The sequence below is a fragment of the Periophthalmus magnuspinnatus genome, chromosome 14 (assembly GCF_009829125.3).
Source record: "Periophthalmus magnuspinnatus isolate fPerMag1 chromosome 14, fPerMag1.2.pri, whole genome shotgun sequence".
Classification (NCBI taxonomy): Eukaryota; Metazoa; Chordata; class Actinopteri; order Gobiiformes; family Gobiidae; genus Periophthalmus; species Periophthalmus magnuspinnatus.
In genome coordinates, this window is record NC_047139.1 from 9,486,849 (window position 1) to 9,503,765 (window position 16,917).

Genomic DNA, 16,917 nt, shown 5'->3' on the forward strand with positions numbered 1-16,917 from the left:
TATGTTTAAATATGTTTATGTTATATAGTGCATCTTTACAGTTTATATTGGTAGTTTTCAGATTCGGAAATGAGCGTGAGCCAGATTTCCCTATTGATTACATTGTACTTTGCCATGAAATATCCAAAACGTAAATTTACAAATGTTGAACCTGGTATTTTCAATTACAGTATTGACTAAACCCAAGAACTCACTGTATCGCAACATAATTTTGCATTTTAACAGTATTCCTTTTAGCTGTCCCCCATCTGTATTAATTAATATTGGCCTATAGAATACTGTGATGTCATTGGAAACCCAACAATATTTCCTTGCCCTGGTATGAAATATTGTTCCTTTTAAAACTTCCTTCCTTTAGTGTTATCAGTAAGCCTCAGAGTATTAGCCCAATACATACACACACTCACTTACATATACACATATACACAACAAAAGAAGACCACCTCAGCCATTTCAGGACACTTTCTGTTTAATGTTATTTAGAAACAGCTTTTTGAGTCTGGCATTGTTTGATAACCACACACAAACCATCGGAGTTACACAAAGGAAAAAAAGAAAAAAAATGAACCAAATAAAAGGTACACAAAGGGCATTTTTCGGGGTAACAAGGTTGGCGGGAAATAAGAATGGATAGAAAAATAACAGGATGCGGAGGTTACGGTGCTGTTAACTGCCTGTCTGGGACGAGAAGTGAAAAAGACTGAAAAATGGATAGTCTTCATTATAAATAAAAAATAGCACGCTCCCTTGTATTTTCAGGAGACAGAGTCAGTCCTCTATTGTATGTCTCCATATTTTGTTTTTGTTGTTTTTGTGCTTTTATTTTCTATAAAAGTATTCCTCACAGAAACAAACAGACACAGTTTTACGTCACCTCAGCAGCACAGACACGGGTCACCAGTAGGGGGCGTCAGTCAGTCCTACCAGTGCGGCTTGTCCTTAAGATAGATACACAGAGAAAAGACCCCATTGAAATGTATAGGCCAGTGGATCATATCATATAGTTGTGCTTCTGTTGTATCCATTGCATACCAGGGTAGCTTATTCAAAATAGAAATCTGTAACACATTTGACCAGTGGGAGACCAAGATGAGCATTTGTGGTACTTTGGGCACGTTTTAAAGTCTTTATTAAAAGCTCTGGACCAATGACAGGACAAGTACAGATCTTGGTGGTAAAAATAGGAATGACTGTGTGTGTGTGTGTGTGTGATCAAGCACAAATCCAATTTCTTGACTTCCAGAAAAAAAATCCTCCTCGGATATACAAAAAGATTTTCGCTCCCTCTGCGAACGTAGCAGCAGAATCTGAATCCAATCGTCCAATCAGGGTTTACAGATTGGCGAGTCCATCTGGTTTGGAGCGCAGGCCGAGAGGAAATGGCACTCGAGTCCGTTGGTTTGCGTTCGTCCTCATCGGTCCAACGCACGTCACTTCCCAAACCGTAGCTCGATATGGGAGGAGTTAGCCAGCTTGGCATTCGATAAGTTTAACACAATAACATATAAATGCACCATCATCATCTCTTTTTGATTTTACTAAAACATTTTAATCAAATATCCACAGGACGTTAATGCAGGTTTTTGAGATTACTTTGAATTTCAAGCTGTCAGGTTTATTTTTGTTTTATGCCAACAAGCACCGTTGCCAACCATATTGTACTTTCCCACCTCAGTACTCAAATCAGTGACCCGGTTTTTGACCTGTACTACTTCTATTGGTGGCTAACTTATGGCTAGAACTTTAAGACCTTCCTTTTTTGAACAATGTAAAGAAATTCAAGGCTAAGAGGCTCCAACTTCCGAGTTTAAACCAATGCAAACAGACAATTATTGCCGCTTTTGAATGTGTTGGAGAAACTACTAATAAGTACTTTTATTAACTGTCTATGTTGGCGTTTGTGTTCGCTAACAATGTTGTATTCTGACTGATTTCAGTGGATTTCTCAATTCCATTACCCATTAAACCTTCCCTTTGTGTTAGCACTGCAGTCAGCATGTGTATTGTCTCCGCTGACCTTTCCTTGTACAACATAAAAGTGCATCTAAGTTATTGGATCTCTTATTTATGAGCCTCTCCCTTGGACTCCATATATTCTCAGCTTGTTGAGTTCTCAGTTTGGTCGGCAATGAGGCTGAAAAGTTTCCCCTCATTGGCCACACATCAGGCTCTCTGCTTCTCTGTGGCGATAGTGGACACACACATTTGTACAAACAGGGACAACCGTATCACTCTTTCAACCAATTGCTTGTTTAGTCTGTTAAAACATGATTGGCTGGCTCATATAGCGATAAGCTAGGATGGCTTATAGATCAAAGTAAAGCACAGAGCAGACAAATGAATTCACTGGATTAATGGCTATTTTTTACAGCTTACAGAAGTGATAGATGCTGCACATGAAGTCAGATGCATTAACAAAGACCATACAATGAGACAATTCAAAGGAAGTAAAACTAAACAAACCCATTGTTTAAACTTAAGCTCTGAGTCAATGGAGTGGCAGCAGGCTCCCGATATGACCATAATGAATGAGTGACGAGTGACAGAGCTAAACATAGTGTGCCTGGATCTGTTCTGATCTCTTGTTATGTGTTATAGAATGAGTCATTGGCTTGTTAGTTAATGTGGCTGTACACTTTAAGTTTACATTGAGTCACTGAAGTAATGTCTGCCACAGAGAGGTTTCCTGTCGTTGTCATGGTGACATCATCAAACATCAGGTGAGCAGTGGTCCCTGACTTCCACATGTTAATTATGACTCAGTAAATCCCTGTTGGTCCATCAGGAGCCCCAACAGAATGTTTAAAACTGTCTTTATATAGAGTCTATTGTGCACATGTCTGAGGAGAGTCAGGGCTTTCTATATCACACAAACCATCTCCTCAGTGAAAGACCACAGAGAGGATAGACAGCAGCAGGGACAGGGTCAGACAGGGGTAGGGCAGAGGGGGGAGGGGCAGGGCCTGATTATTGACCCTCTGGACCCCACTGGGGGGGCCTACTGAAGTCCTGGGGATGCACTTGTTCTTCCTGCGTCCCGATGGAGACAGGTCGTATTTTCCCTCGTCTGGAGAGTAGTCTTTGTCATCTCGGAGGATCTGCACCTCGTTCAGGCCCCCCTTTGCCTTGCGGCCCCGGCGCGTACAGTTTCTGCGGGCCCCCTTCGGTGGGCGGGGCAGAGGCGAGGGGGAGGGCAGGTTGTACTGGTCGCCGTGAGGCAGGTAGGGCCGCTGGTGGTGGTTGTGGTGACTTCGGTGACGATTGAGATGATTGAGAGATTCGGCTTGATCCAGCTCGTGTCCCTGCAGCCGAGGGTGCCCCTCCCCAGAGGAGCAGGAGGGCAGCTGCTCCTTCTTGAGGCTTTTCAGGTCCTTCCCCTTCAGCTCTGGAGGAGAGGTGCACAACAGCTCGGAGGTGGAGCCTCTAAAGCGCCGCAGCCAGTCCCACAGAGACAGGGCCTTGCAGTCGCACTCCCAGGGGTTGTCATTGAGGCGCAGGTACTCGAGTGCAGGCAGCAGGGTCATGCTGGAGCCCGATAGCTCCGTCAGGGAGTTATTGAAGAGGAACAAGGTGGTGAGGCGTCTCAGGTCGTGAAAGGCCTGTCGGTCGATCCACTGGATCTTGTTCTGGTGCAACAGGAGCCGGTCCAAAACACCTAGCCCCCGAAATGTGTTCTGTCGCAGACTCCACAGACGGTTACCATGGAGGAACAGGTGACTCAGGTTCAGCAGGTCAATGAATAAGTCGTCCTCCAGGAACTCCAGCTGGTTGTCCTGTGATGAAGAGACAGAGGGTCAAGAAGAGATGCACAGGCAAAAGAACATATTTTTCAGTGAGTTATGTAATTGAATTGTGCTTTCCAAATTATTTCACACAGTCCTTTTCAGGTTTGTCATTGCAGAGTCTGTACACTATGTGATAGTTGTGCTCGATCTCTCGACTGTTCAATGTACAATTTTGTAATTCCAGAAAAACATTCTTGTCCTAATGAAAAAAAAAAGGGCGGAAACTCCTGTGTCTAACGTGCCAGGCTGCTTTTGTTTTCGTGAAAAGGCTGCTAATTGCAATACATTTTCGACTATATATTCAGAGGCAAAACGTTTCTTTGAGACAATACATCCTTGTTTTTCATTATACCTTTTCATAACACCATTCATAATGTCTGACGGGCTGGACCTCAGCCACAAACCTTAACAAAAGAACTGAACAGACGCAATGCTTTTCATCTCATCTCCACACAAAACGTCTATTGTTTTATAGGCATTCGACTGTACTTTAATTTAGTCTGTTTAATATTTATATGGAGGGATTTTGTGTTATGTCTGATGTAATACCCACAAATAATAGTACTATATATCAAATATGCAAGAATACCATCATTTAATGTTCTGACCTTTAACCTACTTGCTCAGTGGTGCTTTCTCAATCAATGAAATGCATATGAGAGCAAGCATTTGCCCACATAAAGCTAATGTAATTATTGTAACTATATCCCAAATGCCGGCATGATTTCCCATAGTGCAGAGCGGCAGCGGTTAACCACAGCCCCACTGTTAATGGTGCATTTCCCTGCACACGGGCTGAGCAGCTGAATTTGATCAGTCTCCGATTCGTAGGCAGTAAATGCTGAGAGCGGCTGATGGACAGATTATGGCTTAATGCGATTGTGGCTACAGTGGAGTGGAGATAAAGAGGTTGGTTATCCATGTACTCTACCTGCAAATACAGATACTGGAGATTATGGAGGCCTGCGAAAATCCCCTGGGGTAGAGTGATCAGGCCGCAGTGGTACAGGTGCAGAGCGTGAAGCCTCCCCAGCCCCATGAAGGTGTCCGCGTCCAGGACCTTTAGGTGCCGATTGTCCCCCAGGTCCAGCTCCTCCAGCCGGTCAAAGCCGTGAAAGGTGGAGGGCTGGATGTGGGAGATGTTGTTGGAGTAGAGCCAGAGCATGGTGGTAGTGGGCGAGAAGTGTCCATGCAGGAGTTTCTCGATTTTGTTGTTCTGGAGAAACACCCGCTCGCTCTGTGCCGGGATGCCTTCTGGGACAACGTTGATATCGTGCGCCTGGCATGAAACGGTGCTCGGAGAGGTGTAGCAGATGCACTTTTTGGGGCAAGGCATAGACAGGTCCAGACCACACAGAACCAACAGTAGCTCCAGCCCGCCACAACCTGCAAAACAAAAGGGAGAGAGAGAAAGAGGGAGGGAGCGGTGAGTAATTGAATTCAGGCAGGCTGCTGTTATCAGACTTCATCTTGAATCAAACACTCATTGCTCTCAGTTTACAAGGACAACAAAAGGCAGCGCTCTGGTTCGGCCAAATGACACCTCTGACAATATCTAATACACACATTCTCATGATAGTTTCACATATCATTCCCAAACAATAGCCCCATTTACCAGGATAAACAAAAATAAAGGCTAATGGAAAATGTGTTTACATACTTTTACACTTTAGTTCCAGACCCAATTGTCTTGTATTTAATTAAAAAAAATGTATTGAAACAGCAAACAAACTTCTGAGTCACAAAGTCCTGTGTCTACATGGTTTGCAGTATAATCTTTAGCCTTTACTTTTATACCTTGAATTACAGAGAGTTAAAGATGAGGTTTATTGGTGTTTGGGACTGGCACAAATGGTTAAACTGTTACATAAAAGTATCGTGTTATTATGATACGATTCGGCATTAAAGGCTCTTGATTAAAAAAAATATACCACTGTAATATATAAAATACAAAATGATCAGTTTTGGCAATTTAACTCTGTCTGCAAATTGCACAAAAAGATTCTTGGCCTTTTGCTGAAATTGTCTGTAGATTTTAATAATTTCACTAGAAATCTGAAAAGACACATTTTAGATAATAAACAACAAAAGTGTATCAACATCAGTTAAGTTCATTTGTATTGTATTCATTATAAAATACTTGCACGTAAGGGTTTTTAATATTTGTATGGCCTGTAGAAAACATAATGTATTGTATGAAGTAAGTCTTATAATGTAATTGTAATGAAATGTGTATCTTTAATGTATGTTTAACCGGCCAAGGGACTGTAGATTGAAAGTAGTAGTAGCTAAATCTGGTACAAATCACCTTTTTTGTAAGATTCATACATTTGTACATGCTCCCTGACAAGTAAAGAATGAAGTAAACTAAACTTAAACTTAAATCCTGATGTTTTTATTGATTTTAAACTAAAACATTTGAAACTGTTTTTGTTATCTCACAATACCTGCCTTATTGATGTGTTCTTATGGCTCTGCTGGTTAATGCAAGCGCACACAGCCCTATTTTGTAAAGTGCTCCTCTCCCGGCAGACGCACACACATACATATTTGAAATTGCTTGTTCACATGAGAAATGATTGTCACAGAGGAACGCACGTTTTTATTGATGTCTTTTATTGGCCCTATTTTGACAACACAATGCTCGCTCACTGCATCCTATCACCCACCACACAGCTGCACGCTATTCTTCGGTGATCCTCGGAAGGTGACGGAAAATCGATGGTTCTCCCTGCTTACAAGCGCACCCCACCTGTAAGACATGGCTCGCAATACGACCCCTGGTATAGTGGCGAAGGAGAGTGACAGGTATAGATGTGATCATACAGCAAAACATTATGACCACCTGTTCTGATGTAAGATGTATACAAAAATGTGTTTATCATTCTCACCTGTTTCCATTAGAAAAAGTACAAAAATTACCTTCACAATTAAACTTAACCAGCTTTTAGACACTTAGAGCTTTAGCCAGAGGTGGATGAAGTACTCAGTTTTGTTTCTTAAGTAAAAGTACAGATACAGAGGTAAAAAGCTAATCACATGAAAAAATCAACTGGTAAAAAGTATTAATGTACCTGTTTAAAAAGTGCTTTAAGAGTTACAAGTATTTCACACAAGTGTTGTTTGTTGTCATTTGTTGTGTGTTAAATGCAGTGATTGATTGAAAAATTATACATATTTTGGTCAACAGTTGCGATATTAAATAAGTTCTTAATTCATTTCTCATTAATTTTGTGTTTATTTTTAATTGTTAAAAGTCAAAGCTTGAACTCGAAAACTTTAGTCAGGATTTTACCACAAACAAATAAGTACTTTTACTTTTCAGTCCTGTTAAAAAATGTAGTGGAGTAGAAAGTACAAATACCTACTCTCAAATGTGGTGAAGTAGAAGTAAAAAGTATCCACTGTAAAATGTAAAAGTAAAGTAGAGATACCTAAGTACAGTACTTACTACTTTGTTACCTTCCACCACTGACTTTAGCCTCCAAAACATTTTCATTCATAAAATCATTTTCAATCCAGTACTTTAACTCCTCTCCAACATAGGCATTATTTTAAGTTAAAACATTTGAAATACTATCACTGTCTGGAAAAATATAATTAATAAGATACTCCACTAATTTACATTTTAACTAGCTCGTTTGTTGCATTTGACCAGCCTTCACTTCTGTGTGTATCACATGATTCCAGCTCACATAAAAAAAAAGAACTTTGGGAGATATTCTCATCCAGATGCCTGTCTATAACAATTTAGCCTTTGCTTCAAACCCTTTCACATTAACTTAATGTAAATGCTCCCTATGATCACATAGTAATCTGTGTTATTCCCATCGCTCCCATTGGTGGTCGTTATGGTTTGTGGGCATGTTTTATAAGTGCGTCATTGCTCAGGACAGATGTGATCGACAGATGTCAGGCTGACCGCTGCAGTGATGTGATGGACAGCCTGTTCTGGGACCACAATGCAGGACACAGACACATTACCCATGCGCTCTGAGTGCTTGTATAACCGGTTCTATACAGGTAAACAGACAGTGTATTTCTGACCATATGTGGAGCTTCCTGCCAGAGCGCCTTGAAGAAGAGCAGTCTGACCTTTTCAACAGAACAGAGAAAAGTGCACCGCATCCAACTTTCATTACTCCCCGAACTGTAGGAACAACAAATCGATGATGTGCAAACGTGTTTAACAATTAGCCTGGAAGCATTTGCTAAATTATAATGATTTTGTGCAAATGTTACCGCTTGTCAAATGGCAGTGGAAAGCTGGCCTCCCCTGAGCTGGTTGTGCTGTATTCTTTTAGTCTTAGGCCTGTGTTGAACTAAGTGATATTGTCTTTCCACTGGGATAAGCTTAAGGGCTTCTACGGCCCACAGAGGAAGTGGGATGAATGCATTATTTAAATGCCTTGTCTAGACAGAGGAGTTTCTAATCTCAAAGTTCATAGGTGAAGACAGTTGATATTTTGAAAAACAAATACCATTCACCAGCTTGTCTTATAAATATTGTTTTGCTGTTTTTCTGATAAATTATGCAACAGGATTTCATCAATGTTCAGGATTGGGGCATTTTAATATGAGACTGCAAAATAGTCAAACAGAGCTTCAGAACAACACAGTGTAATAAACGATAAGTTAGATTTGTCCAGGTTTGGATTCATTGGATGTGCACAAATAAGACAGCAATCCAATCAACTGCCAATTATCCAATGAGGTTCATCTGGTCTTCCGTAAATTTATTTTTAGTAGATTCTTTTTTTTAGATCAAGGGACGGGGGGCCTTTTTGCTCTCACACACCTTATACGCTGTCAGGTATAAAAACAAAGTAAACCTTGGTCTGGAAAAATTATCTACAAAAAAAAAAAAAAAAAAAAAAAAGCCAATAGTAATAGTTTTTTTTTAAATTTTTTTATGAATAATCAAATAATCAAAACATTAAAAAATATTGAAAAAAACAAAACAACGAGCAAATTATATGGATATAGAAAATACTTTTGATATGATACTTTTTATGTTTTATCTCTTTTGGGAACATCTGGAGAGTTCATTTTCCATGCAATTATGCAATTATTGACTGAAAAATGCAATTAAAAGTCCCCACTGGTCAAAAAACAAAAATCTATACTCATTATGTCTGTTTTGTTCTTGTGAGACTACTTCAGATCATTCCCTTTTCTATTGTATAACGGTGCTGTTTGAGTGTGTGCAGGGCAAACGGGGACGTCACATATTACTCTTATTAAGTCGACCATACTCTGCCTTTCAGATCCTGGAGGTATCAAACAAATGGTATCTCTTCTTTTCCTTTCTGTGCTATCTGTCCATCTGCTTTGGCCTTTGCTTCATGCTTATGCGTCGCGGTTCGGCACACTCCTCCGCGGTGCTATCTCGTGTGCTCCGCCCGCTGAGCCTGTTAATTAGGTGATGTGCCTGCTATCGTCTGCTGCCCTCTCCATCGCAACATATGGGCCCATGGTAAAGTCTATGTATAGTTTCTAGCGCTTAAACACAGCGCTCGTTTCCGTGGTGTTAAAGTCAGGAACCATAACCTGCTCTGTTTAAGTGTGAAACAGACTGATGCAATTATTTCATAAACAAATTGAATTATTGAATGTATCTTTTCTGTTCATCTGAGGGCTATATGAGCTAGAAAGATTCCAATTAGACTCTAGTGTTGGCCTCCACATATTAGCGTAGCTTCTCTCCGTGTTCTCTTAAACACGGTAAATGGTAAATGTCCACGTTTTTATATAGCGCTTTCTCCACCTTCAAGGCACTTACTCATTGACATGCACGTTCATACACCAATGTACACAGACAAAGGGGGTGTGGTGGGTTTAGTGTAATGCCAGTCGTCTGAGGGAGCTGGAATCACAACACCAACCTATGGGTCAACAATGCTTATGTCGAGAGCGGGATTCGAACCGCCAACCTTCGGATCAGTAAACCATCACACCAAGTGAGCTGCTATCGCCATCTGTGTGATTCAGGCCCCATTTAAAATGAAATGAGCCAATAGCTGTTCAATGAGCACTTCTAAATCTGCTACACAACAGGATAATCACAAAAAACACAAAGAAATGTAGTATGGGATTTTTCATTTTCAAAAGCTGTTCATATGGTACATTTTACAAACATTGACTTTTTGAAGTAGCACCATCTGCCTGTACAGTGCTGGTGAAGAAGTGATAGTCCCTCAAGCTTTAGTTTACCTTGTCTGGTGTGTCCATCTTGTTTATGCCTGCAGTCTGTTGTGTCTTTCCATTGCATTTTTAACCAAATGTTTAACCTTCTGCTTTATACAAGTAATTCCACAGACACAGCGGACAATATTATCTCCAAATCTTACTTATCTTAAAAATGACTGCACTGAACTTTGAATAGCTTTTTATATTAATTTGATTATGTATAATGTGAAATGTGTGGGGCGCCGCATATACAGCAACATATGTAGACACACACTATGGTTGTGGTTGGCATGTCCCAAATAAGAACGTGCTTTATGGTCTGGTTTCAAACCCTCCTGTGCTGTAACACAAAGTAGGAGGGGCTGCCTCACCTGGCAACTATTTTGAGCAAATTATAGAAACACCCTGAAGTTTCTGATCATTTAAACTTCTGCCCACACAAAGCTAAATCTGTGGGCTGCAACCAGATGTAATTGAATCCAAGAAAAGCATTAGTTCCTATTCTATTCGATAATGGTGTCTTAATGTACATGCAGCTACGTAAACACCACTGTACAGGTTTTATTCCACATTAGAGACAGGATTTCTTCATCAACATCTCATTACAGATGTTCAAACCCATTTTCCTCCCTGAGTGCGACTCAGCATAAACCAGGATTTACCAGTGTAAGCTTTAGCCTCGTTGAGCGCGGAAGCAGCAGCTCAGCCCTGAATACATAAATAGACAACTAATTGCAAATCAGCAATTAGCCCAGGCATCAAGCTGGCAGCGAGCCAAGCCCTAAACCTGTTAAACTCCCAGTAAGGAGCACCATACTGCGTCAGATCTGCTCCACCAGAGGCCACATGGCCCACTTCCACTCAGAATGCTGTTAAAATAAAATAAAATTTAAAAAATAGATGTTTGGAGCTTCCTTTTGGCCAATTTGCACCTTGCCAGTTTCTAGTGCAGGTGTGAGCGGAAACTTATTTCATTTAAACTTCAGAGATTTGTGCTCTATTCAAGAGGCACAAGTGTGTGAGGATCAGTGAGGATGTATAGGAGATTATGTTAGCCTCCGGTGACCAGATTTTCAAAATTAAAAACTGGGACACTCTCGGGTTGGGATAGTTGGTATAAGTAAAACTGTAAAACTTCTGTTGGTGCAGCTGCTTATTTTCAAGCACAATTTTCTGTTTTTTAGCTAAACAGATGACAATATATTTCCCTCTTTATTGTTGGCTGGGATCAAATTGGTCAAAAATAGGGACACCTGGGACATTTCTTGTATAAAACTGAGACAAATCACTGGTTTTGGATACATTTGCTGGAACAGGCGACACAGGGCTCAAAATGGGGACAGTCCCGGGTACAGGGTCACCCTATGTTAGGCCCTGTTAGTATTGTAAACAAATGCTTCTAGCTCTTTTGTTTTGTTAATCTAGTTTTAAGTTAAGTTCCCTATTTGTCATTATACATTCAAGTACAAGAAAATGATGTAGATTAAATGAATAGTTATTGCTTTTGCCAATGTGTATCAAGCAATTAGCCTGCGTCAGATCTGTAGGATAAAGTGGAATGAAATTAGTCATGGTTTAAAAACATAGGTTAGTTAGTTATTATGTCATATTTAAAGCTTTGCACATTTCAGATTTTGGAGTTAGATAAAAGACATTTTCCAGTTCACCCCAGAACTATTTTCTTTATATATTCAAACCACTACAGTTATAAGGATATTGCTTTTGTGCATTGCTTGGGTGACAGTAACTCGACATAAACATCACTGGTTGAGCGGTTATATCGACTGACCCACAGGTTGGCGGTGCGATCCCAGCCCCTACAGATGAATACTGCCAGTGTGTCCTTGGTGTGACTGGTAAATTAATGTGTGAGTGGTTCCTTGACGTAAAGCACTTTGATGCCTTGAAGGGTGGAAAAGAGCTATACAAAAATATGACCAATGACCATTTGCTCAAACTAGAGAAAAAATGTGTTTGCTTTTGCATATAAAATTATGTTTGAACAAATGCCTCCACATCATGAAAAATAGCCACAGAAGTGAAACAAAACTGCACACTCCCCACACAATGTTATTTTAATGACCTCCATCAACTGTGCCGCATGTTGAGTGATGTTTGGCCGCCTGCTCATAATCAACATGCCTGATGGTGTCCCTTTGTCCTCCGGGTGTAATACGCGCGTGGCTTCAGTTCTGTATTCGTAATTGTCCATTTGAGGGAAAGACCGGCCTTTTTAATCAACTCTTCTTTTCCAGCCGTCTGTAGTGCGCTCTTTGGGTCCTATTCCCGCTGGTTGTTTGTCTAAATTCTCATCTTAGCTTCCCCCCGGTTAGATATTTGCTGAAGGCTTCATTAGGCACAGCCAGGGTTCAATTACGAGAGCTCGCTCCCTCTTCTGTCTTTTCGCTAGTCACTGTCTCCGCACACACAGAAGAAACAGAGGGGAAAGAATGTAAAACTCTCACGTCTGGACAAGAGCTCATTTCGGTGTAGTGGTGGTACTTGGGAGTATCAACCAAATTTGATGAATCCTTATATCTGGTTTATTCCTAGTTCAAACCTGGCTGTAGTTGTATCTTAGAAATGTCTTTATTTGTCATTTCCGCATTCTGTATTTCCAATTAGTATTTTAAAAGTGAAAATAGGGAAGGCTCTGGGTCTAGCTGTTGTCACGATCGGCCCTTGATATAGTCTGTTACCATGAGCGACATCTGCCACTCACTGAACACGACTGAGGGACAGACAGACAGACAGACAGACAGAGAGAGAGAGAGGAGTCAAAGAGAACAAGGCACTCTTGAACATGAAAGCAGAGAGGCGCAGCGTGGTGGTGTGGGAGGGAACACAGAGCCAAAATAGCATGATGTGGAAGACAGGGAGCTATAGAGTGCACCGACCATTACAACATGAAAATACAGACTTGCGCTCACGTATAAACCCCTATAGGTGGACTGCTGGTTTGCGCTCAAGGCTATTGATCCAGCTAATACTGTATTCTATAAAACACATTGTCCAAACTTGCACAAACACATAACTAGGACTTGTACCAGGCCCTGCACACTGATTTCACACTTGTATATCTATAAATGATTAGAAGAACACGCGTGATCAGGATTAACTGCAGCCTGGCCGGAGATTGAACCCACGACCACATCGCTCTGAAGGCTGGAACTACTCAAGCTTCTCCCAATCCACTTTGATTTCTTCATGAACTAAGAGCCTCCCACTTACAATCATAATCAGTACGTTTCTATAGATGCTACAAGGGCAAACTTGAGACCAATTAAAATGGAGGTCACACCTGCAATTAATCTCATTCCCGCTGCCAAAAACCCATAAGAAGACTGGCATTAGATGAATAATTTAAAACTAAAACGTGACAGTGGAGGAGATATGCCGTGGTGGAGGTGGTGAGAACAGATGGTAAAATTTAAATAAAACACATTTGTCATATGAAATGTAGCTTCTCTTGGGGAGTGTAGAGCCATACATACTAGTGCATGTTCCATTGACTTGAACTTTTATTCGCTTTTGAACTATGAAGAACCTCACCTGTATCTGACCCTTTAGAGCTTAGTTCTGCATCAGATTGGAAAACACTGGACATTGTAACTAGTTCTGTTCAAAACACCATGGGCTAATCCGATCAGGGTCACGTGTGATCTGTGATGGCTGCTGTTGAGATAAATTTATAAATTCATTGACCTTCACGTGGATTAGAGCAAACGCTGATAAACAAATGTATAATGTATGCTGTGATGTGGTAACGTGGAGTGGCCATAATTAGACGATGACCTGATTTGAACGTACTGTAGCAACAGATTATCCTCGCAGCTAACTAACTTTGCATGTAAGCCTGTAGTTTGCTGTGATTCTTAAAGTGAAAAGAGAAATAATTTGAAAAAACTTCTATTTTATCTTTCAACAGGCCAACAGCAAAGAGCAAACATAGGGCATATGGGCAAACTTAAGTCCATTCATGATGAGCTTAAGGCCTAAACCTAGAACATGGCTGTCTGTGTAGACCCTCAGTTGTCCAGGTCTGATCCATAGCAAAAGATGAAGTTCAAATCTGTCAAATCGTTGTAGGAGTGAAGACGTTTTGCTGCTCATCCAAGCGGCTTCTTCAATACGGGTCAGATTGCTGGTGGACACTGCCTTATATCTATCTGAGGGGAGGGGCTAACCACACTCTGAAACTGTAAACAGCTAATGTCCCCAGTTTCAGCTGGAACTATCCTAAACTATCCTATTCATCCCTAAACGACCCTGCTATTGTTCTCATTGTTCTGGGTCTGAGGATGGAGTTGTAGATGGTGGAGAGATTATGTCTCAGGCCCCATTTCTGTTTAAGGAAGGATTCTCTTTCCTGACTCCAACTTTCCTAACTTTCTATAACTCCTCTCTCAAACCATTTCTTTTCTCTGAACTTCACTATGTTCAAAGGAGTATTTAGTGGCTTTGAGATGGAAATGTACAGCAGACTGGGGTCCAGAGGAGCTCTCACGCCGGTGTTGGTACATCCTCTTATGGAGTGGCTGTTTAGTTTCTCCAATGCTCCACTCACTGCACTCTTCAATACGCTGAATGGAGTAGACTACATTACTTTGTTTATGACTCAGGGTTTTGTCCTTTGGGTGAACCAGTTTTTGTCTTGAAGTGTTTGTGGGTGTGAAAAAGACAAGAATCTCATACTGTCTGAAAATTCTCTGAAGGTTTTCAGACACACCCGCTGTGTAAGGAATGGTAACACCTCTCCTTCTAGGTTCAGATTCCCTGTTGTCCTATTTTTTTAGCTCTCGTAGATCTATTGAAGGTTGCTTAGCTGCTCCATTTTTCATCAGAACACAAAATTTTATGTTAATTTGGCAGATTTTCATGCCTAACGCCTTTCCTGTTACATCCAACCACATCTGGTAAATGGTAAATGTTTTTTATATAGCACTTTTCCACCGTCAAGACACTGAACAAGGTGGGTTCAGTGTCATGCCCAAAGACACAACAACTGCATTCATCTGTCCGAGCTGGAATCACATCACCGACTTGTGGGTTAGTGTATTTGACCATTCTACCAATTATATTTATGTCGAGAGCGGGATTCGAACCCCCCAACCTCCGATCTTCGATTTCCAAGACAAAATCTCACACCAGTGCTAATACTACTAAGACATACATATTTTTAAACTGCTGTACATGATGTCCTACGCATAAAAATAATCAATCCTAATTAGGAAATGCTGACCCCATTCGTGTAAAACAAGCTACAGTAAATACTGATTAATCCCGTACAGCTGTATTTAAATGAAGACGACATGAGCGCGAGCATATAGCCAACGTAGACTAGCTTCCCCTCCGTACAGCTGCTATTGTTGGTGGTTGATTTAGCTTAGCGTAATCCCAGAGATCATTTAGCGCTGCTCATTCAAACGGTGATACATCTGTGCATGAGTTAATGAGAGATTTAAACAGCCGCAAAGACACTGCTGAAATATCTCCCAACCGCATGATGTGCCCGCTCGCGTAATGACCTATGACCACTATATCAATCACCATCTGACTTGGACAAACATTAGCCTTGCATCAGTCTATTTTGAAGCTTTTCCTCATTTTGTAGTCGACTTGTTGGAATGAAAGAACAACATCTGTGCTCGACTCGCAGGCTGACCACAGCAAGAAGGAGGAACAATTGATTTCTTCAAACAAGACATTTGAGCGGCGTAAACGTTTGCTCTTGAACCTCGATCTGAGCGGCGACTGATGGATGTGTACAGCGCGCGGTGGGCGGGGCCTTTTCTGAGATGTTGTTTTAGGAGAAAGATACTGCTCCAGAAACTGACAAGTGCAAGTAACACGCCATTTAACATGTATAGGCAATTGTCTTAAAGGTGATCTGTGTAAGTTCTCTGGTGGAGGGTCAGGCACTCTTTTTTTTCTGCATAGAAGTGATGTTGTTTTGCCTGGAATCTTCTGCATTTTAAACTGATCTATCTCCTAGACAAGAAGTAAGCGATGGCAAGAGACCAATTTATAGGTCAGATCGGTAATTTATTAGGATAAGATCAATGTAAACTATGGAACATTTCAGGCATTCCATGTACTTGTGATCCCAATCGCATTAACTCACCAGGATCAAGTTATATCGTGCACTTTTAAAGAAGATCTATTGTGCTACTTGCGTGTCTGCTATATGGTTATAATCTATGGATCATCCGTGGATCATTATGTTATAATTTGTACATTTTAAATCGTAATATTCAGCTAAAATGAAAAAAAAACAACAAAAAACCCCCAAATTCTGCGGTGCCCAGTGGGAGCTGGTCACATTAGCTCACATTTGTACTAAAATGACTATGAAACGCTGCTGAATACTTCCCAAATCACTGACTAAGAAAATAAAATTTAAGAACAAAGTAAGTATAAAGCAGTGGGCGTGTACCAAGGTGAAAATGAGTTGATCGACAATATGCCAAATACTGCTCTGACAGACTTAATGAGAAGAAACAACTACAACATGGTTAAAAGCTCTGTAAAGTCGATTTTGAAGAATAGGTCTGCTTTAAATGTCGTGACCTTGCATGAGACCACAAACAGATTAAGCTGTCAATGTATTTTTCATTTATTCAACAACTTTATGAATTAAAAATGTATATATTATTTGCAAAGAACAGGTAAAATCCATACCCCTGGCCTTAAAATGTATAAAGAACAACTGTGAAACGGATCAAATACATTCATATGGAAAAAGAAATCAGTTCATATTTCCAGTTTATGACCAAATAGCTTGACACTTTTTTTCCCTTTCTTGTATAGAAATGACCTTCCTTCTTCTATCCATGCATAGGATCGCGGCACTGCTCTTAGCACCACTCCATACCCTTCCCCAACAGTCAAGAGTCCCTTTATCTTCACCATTGTAAACTGATGCTAGACGTAGATCACTGCT

The 16,917-nt window shown here is 40.7% G+C and overlaps 1 protein-coding gene across 1 annotated transcript in view; it reads right to left on the minus strand.

Annotated features, from left to right (window-relative positions):
- Positions 1-454: 454 nt before the first annotated feature.
- The window catches only part of LOC117382011 (reticulon-4 receptor-like 1), a 145,952-nt gene continuing 129,489 nt past the window's right edge, over positions 455-16,917 (minus strand). The window contains exons 2-3 of the mRNA XM_033979078.2: positions 4,717-5,171; positions 455-3,773 (exon numbers count right to left, since the gene is read on the minus strand). Of these exons, the coding sequence (XP_033834969.1) occupies positions 2,883-3,773; positions 4,717-5,171 (1,346 nt within the window). The 3' untranslated portion in view covers positions 455-2,882. The remainder of the gene's footprint in view (positions 3,774-4,716; positions 5,172-16,917) is intronic.